Source organism: Ammospiza nelsoni, chromosome Z (assembly GCF_027579445.1).
Source record: "Ammospiza nelsoni isolate bAmmNel1 chromosome Z, bAmmNel1.pri, whole genome shotgun sequence".
In the NCBI taxonomy this organism is placed as follows: Eukaryota; Metazoa; Chordata; class Aves; order Passeriformes; family Passerellidae; genus Ammospiza; species Ammospiza nelsoni.
Window position 1 is genome coordinate 6,504,563 of NC_080669.1, and position 17,115 is coordinate 6,521,677.

At 42.7% G+C, this 17,115-nt stretch overlaps 1 protein-coding gene across 1 annotated transcript in view; it reads left to right on the forward strand.

The window, feature by feature from the left end:
- Window positions 1-311: 311 nt before the first annotated feature.
- The window catches only part of LOC132086444 (uncharacterized), a 69,577-nt gene continuing 52,773 nt past the window's right edge, over window positions 312-17,115 (forward strand). The window contains exons 1-2 of the mRNA XM_059492128.1: window positions 312-357; window positions 535-704. Of these exons, the coding sequence (XP_059348111.1) occupies window positions 312-357; window positions 535-704 (216 nt within the window). The remainder of the gene's footprint in view (window positions 358-534; window positions 705-17,115) is intronic.

Sequence of the window (17,115 nt, forward strand, 5' to 3'; positions counted from 1 at the left end):
CTTGGGATGGCAGGATGGTGTCGCTTGTGGATCATGGACTATGAACTGATTGTGAAACCCCTGTATGAAGCTCAGAAGATGCAGCCATTCACCTGGGGCAAACCACAGAAAGAAGCCTTCCTAAAATTAAAGGAAGCACTGACAACTGCTCCAGCACTAGGGTTACCTGATTTGTCTTAAGATTTTCAGCTGTTTGTACATGAAAGGCTGTGCCTAGCACTAGGAGTCCTGACCCAACATCTGGGAAGCTGGAAAAGGCCGGTGGGCTACTTTTCCAAACAACTCGACAACATAAGTGCCGGGTAGCCCCCATGTCTGCGGGCAGTCGCAGCTACTGTGATCCTGAAGCCAGGAAACGTACTATGGGAAGGTACATAGATGTCTATGTACCACACATGGTAACTAATGTCTTAGTACAAAAGGGGGGCCATTGGCTATCTCCCAGCAGGATGATGAAATTCCAGGTAGTCCTGACTGAGCAGGATGATGTCACATTAAAAACAACTAACCTTTTGAATCCACCTTTGCTCCTAGGTACCACAATTGAAGAAGGCCCATTAGAACACGACTGTGTAGAAGTAATAGAGTACACCTATTCAGCAAGAGAAGACCTGAAAGATGTCCCACTAGAGCAGCCAGAGTGGGAGCTGTTTACAGATGGGAGCAGCCTCGTGGGAAATGGAACCAGATATGCTGGATATGCGGTAACAACAGTCAATACAGTAGTGGAGGCAAAGGCATTACCACCAAATACATCTGCCCAGAAGGCAGAACTGGTTGCTTTAACCAGGGCACTAGAATTAAGTGAAGGGAAAAAGGTAAATATCTGGACTGACTCAAAATATGCTTTTGGAGTGGTGCATGTACACGGAGCACTGTGGAAAGAAAGAGGACTGTTATCTTCTAAGGGTGAGACAGAGTAAAGATCCATTCTGAATTAGGTGAAGTGTCTAAGAGAGGTGAAAAGTCTGTGAGGCCAAAGCTGAAGGAAAAACTCGCATGCCGAGACAGCAAGGAGACAGAGAAAGAAAAACAGAAATTACCACAAGGTCGATTTGCCCCCGACTTAGAAATTCCTTTGATAAAGAAGAACTGGTGCTAAATGTCACGCGGAATGAATATGTATGAACTTATTGTGAAACTGCATGCATATGCATTTGGGAGGGGGATAAAAGGCGACCTGAGGTCTTCAGAGGCACGCATGCCTTGTTGGGGGACTTGCGTCCGGCGCGCGTCGTAAAATAAACATACCGGGCTTTACAACTTTTATAAAGTTGTGAGGTTTCTTCTTTTCTCCGCAAAACATTATGGCGAGCCAGGCAGGAGCTCTCTGTCCCCGCAGGGGCAGGGGGGATAGACGGACCTCCAAGGCGCGCCCTAGGATTTTTTCCTGGTGGGGCTCCGCTCGTCTCAACTTGCCACCTGCCAGGACAGACAAGGACCTGCTGGCCTGCGGAGGAAGATACGGTATGTACTGAGGGGCCCCGGGGGAGGGAAAGGAGAGCAAGGGAGTAAACCACCCGGAGACGTCTGGGTTCAGCTGATAGAGCAGCTGTATTAGAGATGGGGTTCATCGTTCTGATACAGCAGACCGCTAGTGGCTCTGGGGGTGAGCCGGGTGAACCCGTGTATGTGTGTTGGGGGTTCATAGTTCTGATAGAGCAGAACCGCTAGAGGCTCTGGGGGTGAGCCGGGTGAACCCGTGTATGTGTGTTGAGGGTTCATAGTTCTGATAGAGCAGAACCGCTAGAGGCTCTGGGGGTGAGCCGGGTGAACCCGTGTATGTGTGTTGGGGGTTCATAGTTCTGATAGAGCAGAAGTGTTGAGCCCGTGTGTGTTTTGTTTGCATGTGTGTGATGTCTGGACACTGTGTTGCTGTATGGTTAATGTGTGCATTGTGTGGTCGGTGCACTGTGTTTCTAATCGTGCAAGTGTATAAGTGTATGGTGTATAAAAGAGAATAAATCTACAGTGCGGGGGGGTCAGTACTACCCGTGTTTGAAGCAGCCGAGTGAGGCCTGAGGCGCCGGCTGCAGCAGGCTGCGGGGGCAGGGACAGAAGTGCCCTGCAGAGAAGCGAGTGGAAGAATGTCAGTGATGGTACTTATCATGTTTAAATGTAGTGATTTGTGTAGATCTGGTACATTTTAACCGTGAGTATGAGTATGAGCTCAGAGAGTTCCTTTGCCTTGGATGTTTGATTTTGATTGTGTCCAAGAAAATTGAGGTGAGTAAATGCTGAATTATGGTATGCTATGTTGTGTTGAGAAAAGTGAGCACTTTGAGAGATATGCCCTTTCCCAGTGGTTTTGTGTGGTGATTTTCTTCCGCTGCATTGTGGTAATTTGATTCTCAGATTGTATAGTAGTGTTTGTGGAGATTTTAAGATTTTGTTGCAACAAGAGTGGCATTTTACATAGGAGAACTATAGTACGGTGATTTATGCTTAATTACGATAGAGTTAAAGGAATTCCAAGAATTCCCCCCCCTCACAGCAATTCAAGCCTTGGCTCTAGCGAATTTGAGATAAAGGGGGGGTGCGGGTGCGAGTGTTTGTGTCTGTGGGCATATCAGAGTTTCGGCTGTGACTAGCACAGCCTTTTTGCAAAGCAGTAAAACAAGTGTAGGTAGACCTAGGGCTTAATTAGATTGTGCAAGAAGAGAACTAGAAAAGACTGATATTTTGTTTGATCAGAATATAGTGTCTATATCACGTTTTTGATTAGCATGCTGTGTGAGGTGACAGTGGCTGTCCCCTGGGCACAGGGACAGCTCTGGCTGCCCCATCTCCCCAGGGAACACGGGAATGGCCTGTGAGCAAAAGCTGGATGTGCAGTTATTATTGCAGTGCGGTGTTTATGAGAAACACTGGTTTTGCTGTTCTAATAAGTGTTAGGGCACATGTAAATTAGAAGTTTCTGGTCAAGCGGATTCAGAACCTAAGGTCTTAGAACTTGTGTGGGGGAACCACATCTGATATCTGCCACCTGGAGCTGTGTGTATAGGAGGAAAGTTGAGAAACTACTGTGAAGGTCTGTAAAAAGGTTTGAGTGGAAGCGAGACAGGGCAAGGAGAAATAAATAATGAGAACTGACCAGAGCAAAGAGGTTCCTAAATTAGCCCCTTTTGGGAGGGGCTCACTGGGAGAAGGCTGCCAGTAGGAGCAGCTCAGAAAATAAAAAGATTTATAATACTTCATTGCTGTTAGTACTGTTTTAAAATAGGAGGATAAACGGGATAGAGTTTTGTATGCTGAAATGTCTTTGTGTTTTAAGGAATCACCCAGATTTCTTGAAAAGGGAAAGCAAGGCAAAGAGAAAGCAAATCAAACATGTTGTTCAGCATGCAGCATAAGATAGCAACGTATGAAACCAGGCAAGGATTATCGTGCTGAAATGCAAAGCAATCACAGTTCACAAAATGAGTACATATGATTTGCTAAAGGCTCCTCCCAAGGTAAGGGAGGAAGGGTAAAGATGACCTCCCCAAAAGGGAAGAATTTTTGTTGACACAAGGGCCATATATTCAGTTTTAAATAAAACTTTAGTACCTGTGGAGAATGTTTATGTTGCAGTGTGGGGAACAACTGAACAACTGGCCAGTCTGAGAAGGCATCCTGACATCCTTGTGCAAACCTTTAAAGTAACATGTGTACTATGTGTACCTAAAAGCTTTTGTACAATTCGCTCAATTTGCTAAACATTCTCAAATGAGAAAGGTTACTCTGGAGGCAAATGATATAAAGATGTTAGGCTTAACATTAACAGACACTGAAATTAAGAGAGACATTAGTAAGGAAATATTAGAATAAGTAAATAAATGTTTTCAAGGGTATGGGCCTCTGCTGTACCAGTGAGACTGAAAGATGCTCCCCCATGAGCATCAAGTTTAAGGAAAGAACACAACTAGTGAGAACTGAGTAGTACCCTCAAAAGGAAGATAAGGAAGGAATCAGCCCAATAATTGATAGTACTGGACTAAGGGCTGTCAATAAGATAACACAGAATTTATACCCTGTGGTAGCAAATTCATATACCTTACTAACTTGTTTAACACCTGAGCTAACCTGGTTCACTCTTTTAGGCCTAAGAGATGCCTTCTTTTGCCTCCCTATCCACGAAGCCAGCCAGAAAATTTTTGCATTAAAACACAAGCTCACATAGTCCATGTGCCTGAAGGCTTCAAGATTCCCCACTCCGATTGGAGAACAGCTTGCAAAGACCCAGAGTCCCAGGAAGCTCCACAAGAGGAAAGGAGGCTGTTGCAGTACGTGGACGATCTTCTAGTAGCCACTCGGATGAGGGAAGCGGGAGAAGCCTGGACGGTAAGCCTTTTGAATTTCCTAGGACTCCAAGGACGCAGAGTCTCAAAGAAAAGGCACAGGTAGTGAAACAGAAGGTAATCTACCTGGGGTAAGAAGTGAGTGCTGAGCAGCAGACTTTAAGGCGGGGAAGCCATATGCCAAACCCTGAAACCCCAGACAATGAAAGAACTCCGAACCCTCTTAGGCATGGTAGGGTAGTGCCAGCTGTGGGTTTATAATTATGGACTGCTCGCCAGACCCCTCTGTGCTCTTATTGCCAATGGAAACAGAGATCTCCAGTGGACACAAGACACCACATGGGCCTTTCGCCAGCTAGAGAGAGTGCCCTCATGTCAGTTCCAGCTTTGAAACTTCCAGATGTAAATAAACCATTCTTTCTATTTTTCCTACGCAAGGAATTGCCATCGGAATACTGGCTCAGGACTTGGACCCTTACTGAAGGTCAGTTGCTTACTTCTCTAAGCAACTAGATGCAACAGCCAAAGGATGGCCAGGTTGCCTCAGAGCTGTAGCAGCAGTCGTGCTGAATATTCAAGAGGCGTGCAAGTTTACCCTGGGACAAAAATGACTGTGCTAGTGTCCCACACAGTGTCCGCAGCACTGGAAGTAAAGGGTGGCCACTGGCTCTCACCACAGAGGTTTACGATGTAGAGATAGTGGTGACTAATATTGTCAACCCAGCTTCTTTTCTCAGTGGACACCATAGTTGCCTAGAGACCACCGAAGCTACGTACTCCCGCTGCCCAGACTCAAGGGACACTCCTCCGGACGATGCAGAGACCTGGTTCACTGACAGGAAAGCGACATTGCAAAGTTCACAGTGACTACCTGCAGAGAGGTAATCGAATCAAGTCTGGACCCTTACCAATAGGTACCTCTGCGCAGAAGGCTGAGATAATTGCCCTGACCCGTGCCCTGGAAAGGGCAAAAGGGAGGAGAACAACCATCTACAGAGACCCAAGGAATGCATTTGGAGTCACACATGCACATGGAGCCATCTGGAAAGAGAGGGGACTGCTGACCTCACAGGGAAAGAAGAGACAATCCAGCTGCTAGAAGCAGTTCAGCTACCTGAAAAGGCATATTAAGGCACACTAGAGAGTGAGCTTAAAATTGGAGGAAAGAAATGAGCTGGCGGATGGAGAGGCAAAGAAAGCAGCAAAGGGTGAGGTACAGATTTTCCTTGAAGGTAAGCCATAATACAATAATACTAACCAAAAGAGACGTACAACTGCAAGGGGTGGGCTGCCATTGAAAGAGAGCTAGGAATCCCTTCCCATTTATGTGGTTACTAGTGAAGGAAGGGCACTAGAAAACACACTAGGGCCTAACTACTTAGAAGCCTTTTATAGAGTGTGGCTCCTTTTTGAAATGACCAAGGCTGCGAGTGATACAGAGTGCATTGAAATGAAGTGTTGACTTTAAAGCAGTAATTTCCACAGGCTTTCTAGAACACACATCTGATTGAAACAATCGTTGCATCGTTGTCAGGAATTTATATGCCACTATCACTCAGGTAAGCCGACAATGTGATCCTTGCCTCCAGACTAACCCCAAAATACCCCCCGGCCAAAATTCGGTCAGACTGGGAGAGGCCATGGGCCTGTACAGCAGTGGCAAATTAACTTTTACGAACTCCCAAGGAGAGGGGGGTATCAGTATTTACTGGTATTGGTAGATACATTTTCAGGGTGGCCAGAAACATTCCCCACCAGAACTGTCAAAGCTCAAGAGGTGACCAGATTATTTTTACAAGAAATAATACCATGCTTCAGAGTTCCAGCCACTATATCCTCAAATTAAGAATCACATTTCATTTCCAAAATAGTGCAACAGATTAGTAGCCATCTGGGCACAGATCAGGAACTTCACACCCCATACCACCCCCAATCAAGCGGCCAGGTGAAGAGAGTGAATAAGACTGGGGCAAGAAGTTAATCTACCCTAGCCCAAGCTCTTCCACTAGCAATATTGCAAATTCAAACTAAACCTTGAGCTAAAGGAATGCTGAGTCCTTTTGGAATGCCTTATAGACGACCATATAGAATACAAAGGGAATGTCCAGAATGTCCACCTACATGGTGGCATTAAGCAAACAGCTCAGAGTAATTGAGAAACATATGGCTGGAACTTGGAGGAGGGAGTTAGATAGCCTGGGGATGATGTATATGTTAAGTCTCTTACAGAGAAGACTTCGGAACCACAGTGGGACAGACCACTGCGAGTACTTCTCACCACCTTCACTGCAATCAAAATCAAGGAGCAGAATGCCTGGATCCATCACTCTCGGGTGAAGAAGGCCCAGAAACCCCTTAAGGAGTGACGCCAGGAGACAATGAACTGAGATTAAAACTTACTCGGGCAAAATGAGTATATTGCGGTCGGGAGTAGCTCATATTTTAGTTTGTAGAATTGTATTGTGTGTAATCATAACTGAAGTTTCAGAACTTGAGAGTACCTCTGTTCAAAGTAATGCTAAATGGCCTTGGTCCCTGGCATTTAATCAGTATACTGGATCATAGGAAAACCTTCTGAGATAAAAGATTTAAACATATCTACTGTAGTCATCCACGAGAATCAGATATGTGAGGAGCAAGAATGGCAAGAACAGGAACTGTGGACTCTTGAAGGAATCAGAGGAGAAGAAATCAAAGTAGAGTGCCAGGTCATCAATAGGGTAGCTTATGAGAGACCAGATGTAATTAGTGTCTGAACCTCTCCTGGTGTATATGAACACCAGGAAGTCTGTGATAACCTAAGTGAATCAGACTGTTGGTGTAATTTCACCTTGATACAGCCTGTAGAAGTGACCTGCCTTTGAGCTCGAATTATTATCAGATTTTCATTTGAATTCAAAGTGGACTCTGCACTTTTTACCACAGCAGGGCCTTATATACCCCATACTAGTTCAGACTCTACCCAAACTCCAAACTTGAACCTAACGTAGTAAAGAATGTGACTGAACAACAGCTCCTTAGGTCATTTTCCAAGCCGGTTGGCTGAACACTCAGGCAATGACTGGTAAAGGGTGCTGAACTGCAGGTGGTAAATTAACCCAAGCAAGAAAGGTGATTTTCTTTATTTATAGCTATCCCTTTTCCTACTGAGATTTGGATCAGTGATTGTCCCAGTCTGAGGCAGTTGGATTCTGCTTAAAAGAGGTAGAGAGAGACTCCCCCTCAGAGCTCAGCAGCAGGCTGTAGGATTTTGAGCATCACTTTTGTGCTGAGTGTTTCAAGTAGCAGAAACCTGGTCCCAGTTTCTTCTGAGGCACTGCAAATGAATTTAGGCTCTTCTCTTAGACTTCCCCTTCATTATTTGCTTGAGGCTTGGACCTGAAGCTAGGGGCAAGGTGGGTGAAGTTTCGTAGACCAAGAGAGACATTCCTGCTTGCCACACATCTGGGAAATCAGGTGCTCTGGAGGGGGAAGGAGATTCCTGAGGTCTCTACATTTCAGAACAAACATCTGCCTCAAATATGACCTAAACCTCTGTCAGATACACTTGTGAAGTGTCTCTGAACTTGCAGTGTGAGCCCAGCACATCCCTATAGCAGGAAGGGATGGTCATAAACAGAAAGCAGTTCCTGTTCCCCATAACAAACATCTAACTGGCATATTAGGGACAAGATTAGGAGTTTTAAATGGAATTGATTCAGAAATACTGGTGAATAAATTGGCCACTGCAGCAGGTAGCCTAACAAAATTGAAGCAGCCTTTATAGTAATCTCTATTGGCATTAGGAACTAGCCAGTGACAGATTTCAAAAGTACTGCCAAAGTAAGGAAGTATGAAAAGGCCGGGGACCAAGACCACAAGTTGATAGTAGAAACACTTAGTATAGTACAAGATAATGTGTCTTTAGCTTTCAGTTGTATACTAGCACAGTTATGGATACAAGCAACAGCAGCTCTGATCATATGGGAAAGGGGTGAAGGTAATTTTCCAATTCAAGAAATTTTGTGGGATAATGCAATTGATGTTGAAAGGAAGTTTCAAACCTGGGGGACTATGGTGAATTTCACCTATGATCCTGTTTCTAATGTGGCAACTGCCTTTGTGCTTATCATACATAATGCCACGGTTTATGTTATCCATCCCATCATTGCTCTAGGATTAAACCATGAAACTTAGAATCCTGCACTGCTAGAGAACAGATGGGATTCATTTGTGAAAGCAATACTATTAATGCTCAGGATGTGTGTTTGGACACTGAGCAGAGTATTTGTCGCTTCGAAATTCATCCAGTCACTGACCAGAAAACTGTGCTCATATATACTGGAAAAGGGGGTATGCTTGAGAACTGTTTGTGCTGCTGTATGCTACAACGAATAGCTGTACTAACATCTTTGTCAAAAGCACATGGTGAAGCACTAAAAGACACTTACTGTTGTGAAGGTTTTCATTAAGTAAAAGAATTTACTTGTTTCCTAGGAAAGGGGGGAATGAGACAGAGTAAAGATCCATTCTGAATTAGGTGAAGTGTCTAAGAGAGGTGAGAAGTCTGTGAGGCCAAAGCTGTAGGAAAAACTCGCATGCCGAGACAGCAAGGAGACAGAGAAAGAAAAACAGAAAAGACCACAAGGTCGATTTGCCCCCGACTTAGAAATTCCTTTGATAAAGAAGAACTGGTGCTAAATGTCACACGGAATGAATATGTATGAACTTATTGTGAAACTGCATGCATATGCATTTGGAAGGGGGATAAAAGAAGACCCGAGGTCTTCAGAGGCACGCATGCCTTGTTGGGGGACTTGCGTCCGGCGCGCATCGTAAAATAAACATACCGGGCTTTACAACTTTTATAAAGTTGTGAGGTTTCTTCTTTTCTCCGCAAAACAAGGGTATGCACATTAAACATCAGGATGCAGTGCTGCAATTGATAAAGGCAGTACAAAAACCTGAACAAGTGGCAATCATACACTGCAAAGCACACCAATCAGGAAACTCCAAAATCTGTGAGGGAAATCAAATGGCAGACTGGGCAGCCCGACACGTTGCTCGAGAGGTACAAACAACAATGGTGATGATACCTTTGAAGCTTAATGTATCCCAATTCAATTTGCCTCCAAAACCAAAATATTCAGTAAAAGATGAGAGACTGGCACGTTTGCTAAATGCACAAAGGAATTCAGAGGGGTGGTATGTAACTGCACAAGGACAAATAGTGGTACCCCCCTTGATAATGAGAGAAGTTCTACAAATTAAACATAATGAACGTCACTGGGGAGCAGAGGCATTGGTAAAATTGCTAAAGCAGAGTTTAATTTCAGTACAGATGTTAACAATGGCAAAATCAGTAATGTCAAAATGTGATATCTGCTTGAAAAACAACCCAGTGGCCAGGCGACAGGCACAGCTAGGAAGAATTCGGATAGGAATAGAGCCAGGAGACTATTGGCAGGTAGATTTTGTAGAACTGCCAAGAACTCGAGGATACAAATACCTGTTAGTGGGGGTTGACACCTTCTCTGGGTGGCCAGAAGCCCTTCCCTGTCGAACCAAGCAAAGGAAACAGTTAAGTGGTTACTACAGGAGATTATTCCCAGATTTGGGGTGCCCCTAGGGGTATCATCAGATAGGGGACCCCATTTCATAGCTACAGTAGTAAGAGAGGTAAGTAGATTGCTGGGGATAAACTGGGACCTCCACACAACATGGAGACCCCAGTCAAGTGGACAGGTAGAGAGGATGAATCAGACACTAAAAAGACAAATCAGTAAAATATGCCAAGAAGCCAAATTTCAGTGGTCCCAGGCTTTGCCAATAGCACTGTTGAGGATTCGGATAAAGCCTAGGAGTGGGATGTCAGTCAGTCCTTATGAGATATTGTATGGGAAACCATATGAATCTCCTGAGCCTAACCCTAATATACACGTCACAGGAAAGCAGGAAGTGTATAATTATGTTCTGTCTCTCGGGAAAACTTTAGCTCGGCTCCAGAGTATCCTCATATGGAATAGACCACTGACTCTCGAGAACCCAGTCCATAACATACATCCAGGAGACGAGGTGTACATCAAGAACTGGAACGAGGAACCGCTGAAAGAAAAGGGGAGTGGACCCCATCAGGTACTACTGACCACCTTTACAGCAGTCAAAGTAGCTGGCGTGGACCCCTGGATTCACTATACCCGAGTGAAGAAAGTCCATCCTAGATCACAGACTGTATAAACTCTGGAATAAACAAAGGCTGCAGATAAGATGTGTTTAGTCACTTTCAGAATGCTATCAGTAATTGTGCTAATGTTATGGTTATTAATGTCTTTGGGATGTGGAATGCAAAATGATCAACTAACCACTCTTCATTCTAGAATGAAGAGAGAGGTACAAACGGAAACACAGGTGCTAAAGGTTTCTAATGCAGTTCAGGCTGAGAATGTAATGATTGGATTAGTCAAAGATTTTGCCAAAATGCAAAACACTAGTTGAATAACTGCCTGTCTGCCAATACCAAAGGCAGCAGGAGACCCAGTAAACTGGGGAATCATAACATCAAAACTACCTGAAATACAAAAGAACAAAACAATTACATGTAAACAGGTACCCGAATCGAGGCAAGTTACAGAAACCACTCTGGTATGGAAATGTGAGGCCAAGGATAAGAAAGATCAGATAGAACCTTGGGACAGTGCGTGGTCTGTGAGTATTCTTCAAAGATTCCAATATATGGCAAACACCCCTTGGTGTATTAAGTGGGAAGGCCCCGAGAATGAAACAGATCCAGCAATAATGAACACTGACACTAGCAGCAGAATGAGGGCAGACAAAGTAAGTTGGTGGGTATGTAATAAAACTTACAACTGCACTTCAGATGATGAAGAGATGAAACAGATGCCACCCCTGGCAACAGCCCTACAAATTGGTTGTGCTTGCAGAGGGATCAAACATAAACAAGGCAGAGTGAATTATAAAGTAATTATAGGGTGTACCAGGGTTACAATCTGAGGTCCAGGACAATTTGTATGGGCAGCAAGAGATGGTACCTGGACAACACATCTGCCTGTAGACAGGAAAGTAAAGGAGATTACTTTAGGCCTCCCTACCTTATGTCCAATTTGGAAAAAGTCCCCATTTAATGGAAAACATGAACTTCTGCAGATAAGAGCAAGACGAGAAGTTCTAGACAATGAAAATCCAGATGACACTTGGCAAGAAAGCTCTGGTGGAGTGAAATTTGGATGGGCCCTAGAGTCATTGCTTGGTTCTATAGCAAACTATCAGAGTAGAGAGATGCTGTACAAACTTACAGGTCAGGTAGGTAGACTGGCAAGAGTCACCCGGGAAGGATTTAAAGAATTAAATATACAATTACAAGCCACCACAAAAATGACTTTACAAAATCGATTAGCCCTAGATATGTTACTCCTGAAAGAGCATAGAGTATGTGGATTTTTAAAGCGACAAGTTGATCATTGCTGCGTTCATATCCCAAATGTAACTGCAGATGTAGAATATGACATCAATCAGTTGAAACAAATAGAGCATGAAGCACAAGAAGAGCAAAAGGATTTGGCTACAAGCTGGTTAGGAAAAATCTTCAAAGGATTAGGGTGGAATGTGAGTTCATGGATTAAATGTATCATTGAGAGTGTGATAATCTTATTAATTGTATTCTTAGCAATTTGGTTAGTTTACAGCATCTTAAAGGGAGAGATACAGAAGAAAATGTCCTGGAACTAGAGGATAATAAAGGCACTAACACGAGATCCACGCCCACCATCTTCTGGTTTTCCAGTTCATAACAGCATCCACGACAACGTGTACATCAACCCTGGATTTGAAGAAGCAAGTACGAACTGAGGAATAAAGGACTGTATCAAGTGAAAACATTTACACCTATAGTGAAGTGAAAATGCTTTCAAAGGGGGGAGAATGATAGTGGAGCCCTGGAAAAAGTTAAAGATAGAATCTAAAATATTAGGCTTTGTGCTTTCCCAGATCAACTGCACCTGCGTAAGCAGTATGATAAATTATATAATTGTTAGATGTGATGATTGTTTAGTAATTAAATGTAATTATTATATAACCATAAGAAGAATAATGAGAAAGTATGCTGGAAATTCAGAGAGGGGCTAAATTTATGTATACAATAGAACAATATAAGTTTAATAATTAACGTGAAAGTTATGTAACAATAGAGTATAAAACATGATCATTTTGGATGTATGGTCGGAATCAGATTTGGGTTGAATATACCCTGATTCCCAGAGCTCTTAATAAAAAGCACCGCATATAGTCCCCGTGATTATGTGTTTTTGAACGCTAACAGTATTACTACTAATATAACTACCAAAATACCCAATGCATGGAGACTTATCTTGCCAAGTTTCCTTAGCCAAGGTGCAAAGCTCTATTCTTGGAACAAGTCATCTAACTAGGACCCACCATCTTCTTTAATTTGAGCTATCAAATCTTTCAGTTTTTGTATGCTTTTGTGGGAGGATTCAGAATGATCTGACAGGTTCATACAACACAATCTCTCAAATTCCTCACAATCATGTCCTTGTGCCAGTAAAAGAAAATCAATTGCTGGTCTCTTTGGAAGGGTAGCATGGCTAACACTACTAACATTGGTCAACATATCACTGATTGCAGTGCATGTGGCATTAGTTTGTTTACTCAGTCAACATCCAAGCCGATCTAATTGTTTCAATGCCATTGCTGAAGCCAGTTGGGGTAAAAACAAACCTGCTGAAACCCTTTTCACAGCCTTCCAAGACATGAAATCACTCTTACAGTTTTCATCATAATGATGAGGAAATCTTGTTTCCCTGTGTTTCTTCTTAATGACTGCTTTAGCAGCAGGTGCTACCACAGTGAGCATTCCATTGCTACATAAGCCACCTTAAAGGTGTGATGGGATGCCCTGCCAAGTCCTATCTCCACAAATGAACCAACATCCTTTTGGCAATTGTCATGGATATTGGTCAGCCTCAGAAAGCACATCCCTACTATTTGAATAGTTACACCAAAAACTTAAATTTCTGTATGCAAAATAATGGGGAGTAACATTGTACTTTGGAGGATCACCTTCTCACCAACCACTACTGTAAATGTAAAGCAAAAATCCATTGTTAAAGGAGCAAGGATTTCTAATTCTTGGGGTTCAGATACTGCTCTGGGAAGTTCTTTGGCCCAATGTTCCAATTCAATACAGGATTGCTCCCATTGTCAATTTCACTAGGCTCACCATTAGATTGTTTTTAGATCAAAGGCAAATTCTTTACTGGTACATTGACCAGACAGGTTGAGAAAGGCTTTTCTGGTTCCTAATTCAACAAACATATGGTATCTGGGCCTGCTGCCTTGGCTAGGGTCACCCATACATTTGTTTTTGGTTGTTCCACAGGCAAATCTGCACTACAAGAAGCAATTAAAACCCAGCAACACCAGCATATAATTTGATTTTGCTGCATTCTTTTCATGAGCTAATCTTTTGGCAAAAATCCTCACATATGTATCAATTTAATAACTTTGCTTTTTGACCTTAAAATAAGATTTCACCTTCGAAAGTCCAAAGGACAGGATCTTTAACATAACAAAACAAACCCCTCGTTTTTCCCAAAAGTCAGCTCTATGAAACCAACAATTGACACACTTATAAATAACATAAAATCAAGAGTTTACAGGTTCCACTGATGAACAAGGAGCATCAGGCATGACCTGTGATCCCTCTGTTCGGCTCATGTCTGTGTACTTGCTTCTTTGGTTTTGGACTTGTCAGCACATTCTTGGTGGAGATATGGTTTGATGTTTTCCTGCTGGGACCCACCTAATTCCTGCACCTGTAGAGACAGAAGCATACCCATTTGCCCCAAGGGATTAATTGGAAAGGACCTTCAATTGGTTCTTTCCCAGGGTTTCTAATTAAAACAGGGGGATTTTCTTACAGTTTTGCCTGTGTGGTATTTGAAAAATGCCTAAAAATCGGTGGATTGGGTTCTGCAACTGAGCTGTTTAAAAAATTAAAAACATACAATGCTTTGTTCAACCTCATCTGTGGTGAGAATCTCTACTCCCTGCCTCTGTTGATCTAGAATGTGTTTTAATGTCTGATGTGCCCTGCAAATAATTACTTGACTTGCAGGAGAGTGAGGAATACCAAAGATGCGATGAACACCCCATTATTTTAGAAATGTGGCCAATTTTTGAGATATATATGTGGGACCATTGTCAGTTTTTACTTCTTGGGGCACACCCAATGAAGCAAAATCTTGCAAAAATGCTGATAGGCATGATTACCTGCTTCACCTGTGTGAAGAGAAGCAAAAACTGCACCAGAGAACTTGTCCACTGAAACATGAATATTGTTATATTTACCAAAGGAAGGCTATTTAGTGATATCCATTTGCCATGACTGCGGGCTTTGCAAACCTCGTGGGTTGACTGCTTCTGCAGAAATAGGAGGCTGCACAAGCTGACAGTCAGGGCAAGTACTGATGATAGCCTTAGCTTGACTTTTGGAAATTTGAAACATTTCCACAAGTGCTTGCACGTTTTGGTGAAAAAAGACATGACTCAGATTTGTTTGTTCTAAAATGTTTGGCAAAGTGTTTGAAATAACCACTGTCCGTTTGTCTGCTCTTGCGTTTCCTTCCACTAAAAATCCAGGAAGCAAAGAATGAGCCTTGATGTGAGAAACAAAATATGGATTAGTTCTATATTGCAAAGTTGTATAAAGACGTGAAAGCCAATGGTATAAAGTGTCATTACTAACATCCTTTAAAACTGACCCTTCTAATCTTTTAACTACATTAGCAACATAAGCAGAATCTGTGATTAAATTAAAAGGTTGTGGGAAGAGCTGGAAAGCCCAAACTACAGCAGCAAGCTCAACAATCTGAGGAGATCCTTCTACTATTTGAATGTCTGACTCTCAAGCATTAGTTGTTTGGTTCAGCCAAGTTATGACTGATTTGTGACTTTTGCCAGAGCCATCAGTGAAGAAAGTTATTGTGTTTAAAGATTCTTTACTTAACTTAGGTTTCTCTCTAAAACTCAATTTTTCTTACAATAATTTGGGAGCTGGGTAATCAACAGAAGAAACACCTCGGAAGTCCAACAATTCATACTGCAAATCATCTGAACTTTGCATTGCCCAATTAAGGTAATCTTTTTTCAGTGGTAAATAGATAACTACAAATTCTTGACCTGCTAAACTTAACAATCTGGTTCTGACTTTAATTACAATTTGTACTATCATCCCTAGAACCGTAAAAACAGTCTTTGGAAACCTGTATGAAAGAAAAATCCATTCTATTATCAACAAAGGATCTGTCTCAGAAGGGTCTCACTGAAAATGACCACAAAGTTGCATTTTTTGTCCTAAAATTGCAAAAAAGGAAGGCTTTTCTGGAATACAGTGATGAGTTTGTTGTCTTTGGAGAGCTTCCATGACCTTGTCAGAGGCTGCACGAGCTTCAAGTGTTAGAATTCTAGGAGAGTTGATGTCGCAGCTTCCTCTCAGTAAATTGAGAAGTGGACCCAGTTCATCATTGGTTCTCAAAAGAGGTCTGACTCAATTGATTTCTCCCAAAAGCTGTTGTAAATCTTGCAGGTTGGTGACACTGGTCCGGAGCTGTATCTCCTGCGGTGTTATTGTTTTTTCAGTCATCTTCCATCCCAGATCCTTCCAGGGTGGAACTTCTCGGATTTTTGTTCTAGAAATTTTAAGTCCAGCATTTTGGATTTCAGTAAAAACACTAGGACAAGCTTGCTACATCTCTTGCTGCGTTGGAGCTGCGATGAGCAAATCATCCGTGGAGTGAAATCATGGATCTTGGATACTTCTGTCGAACCGGAGACAAAGCTTGTGCAAGAAAATACTGGCAAATTGTAGGCAAATTCTTCATTCCTTTTAGCAATGGTTTCCAGTGGTATCTCTGCATGGGTTGTTTTTGATTGATGACTGGAACTGAAAAGGCAAATCTTGGACCATCATCAGATGAAGTGGGATGCGAAAAAAACAATCCTTTAAATCAATGACAACGAGAAGCCAGTGTTTGGGATGATTGATAAAGAAGGAAGTCCAGGTTGAAGTGGTCCTATGTCTTCAATCACTTCATTGATCTTCCTCAGGTCATGAAGCAACCTCCAGGAGTCCAATGTCTTTTTGTGGATGATGAATACTGGTGAATTCCAGGGACTATTTGTGGGTGTGATATGACCTTGCTGTAATTACTCTTTCACTAATCTTTTAAGGCTATTTAATTTTTTCTCTGTTAAAGGCCATGGATCAATCCATATAAGATGTTCAGTTTTCCAGGTCAGCTTTCAAGTGGCAGGTTTCGACGTGGTTTCTATCACAGGCCCACTTCCCACCTCCAGTTTTGCTCCCCATTGGGACAGGACGTCTGTCCCCCATGAGAAGCTTCTGAAGAACAAAAGGATACACTGCTGCTGTCTTTCCTTCAGGACCTGTAACGTTAATCATGGATACTCTTTGCAAACATAGAGTAGCACCTCCAATCCCAGTGAGGGAACTTGCAGGAGCTACCAAATCCCAATGGCTGGGCCAAAACATGTGAGAAATTACAGTGACATCTGCACCAGTATCTGGCATGCCTGTAATATAAATTGTTTTACCACAGCGAGTCAGGCAGCAAGTCAGTTTTCCTTGATTATAGTCCAAACATTGCACCCAAAAGACCTCTGTACCTGAGGTACTAAATGGTACAGACACAATTGAATTCTTTGGAAAGTTGTTTTGCGTGGCTATATTCATGGGTAACAGAAATGCAACAGCTATAGGTGGTTTTGGTGCAATTACCATAGGAACATCAAGTGCAAG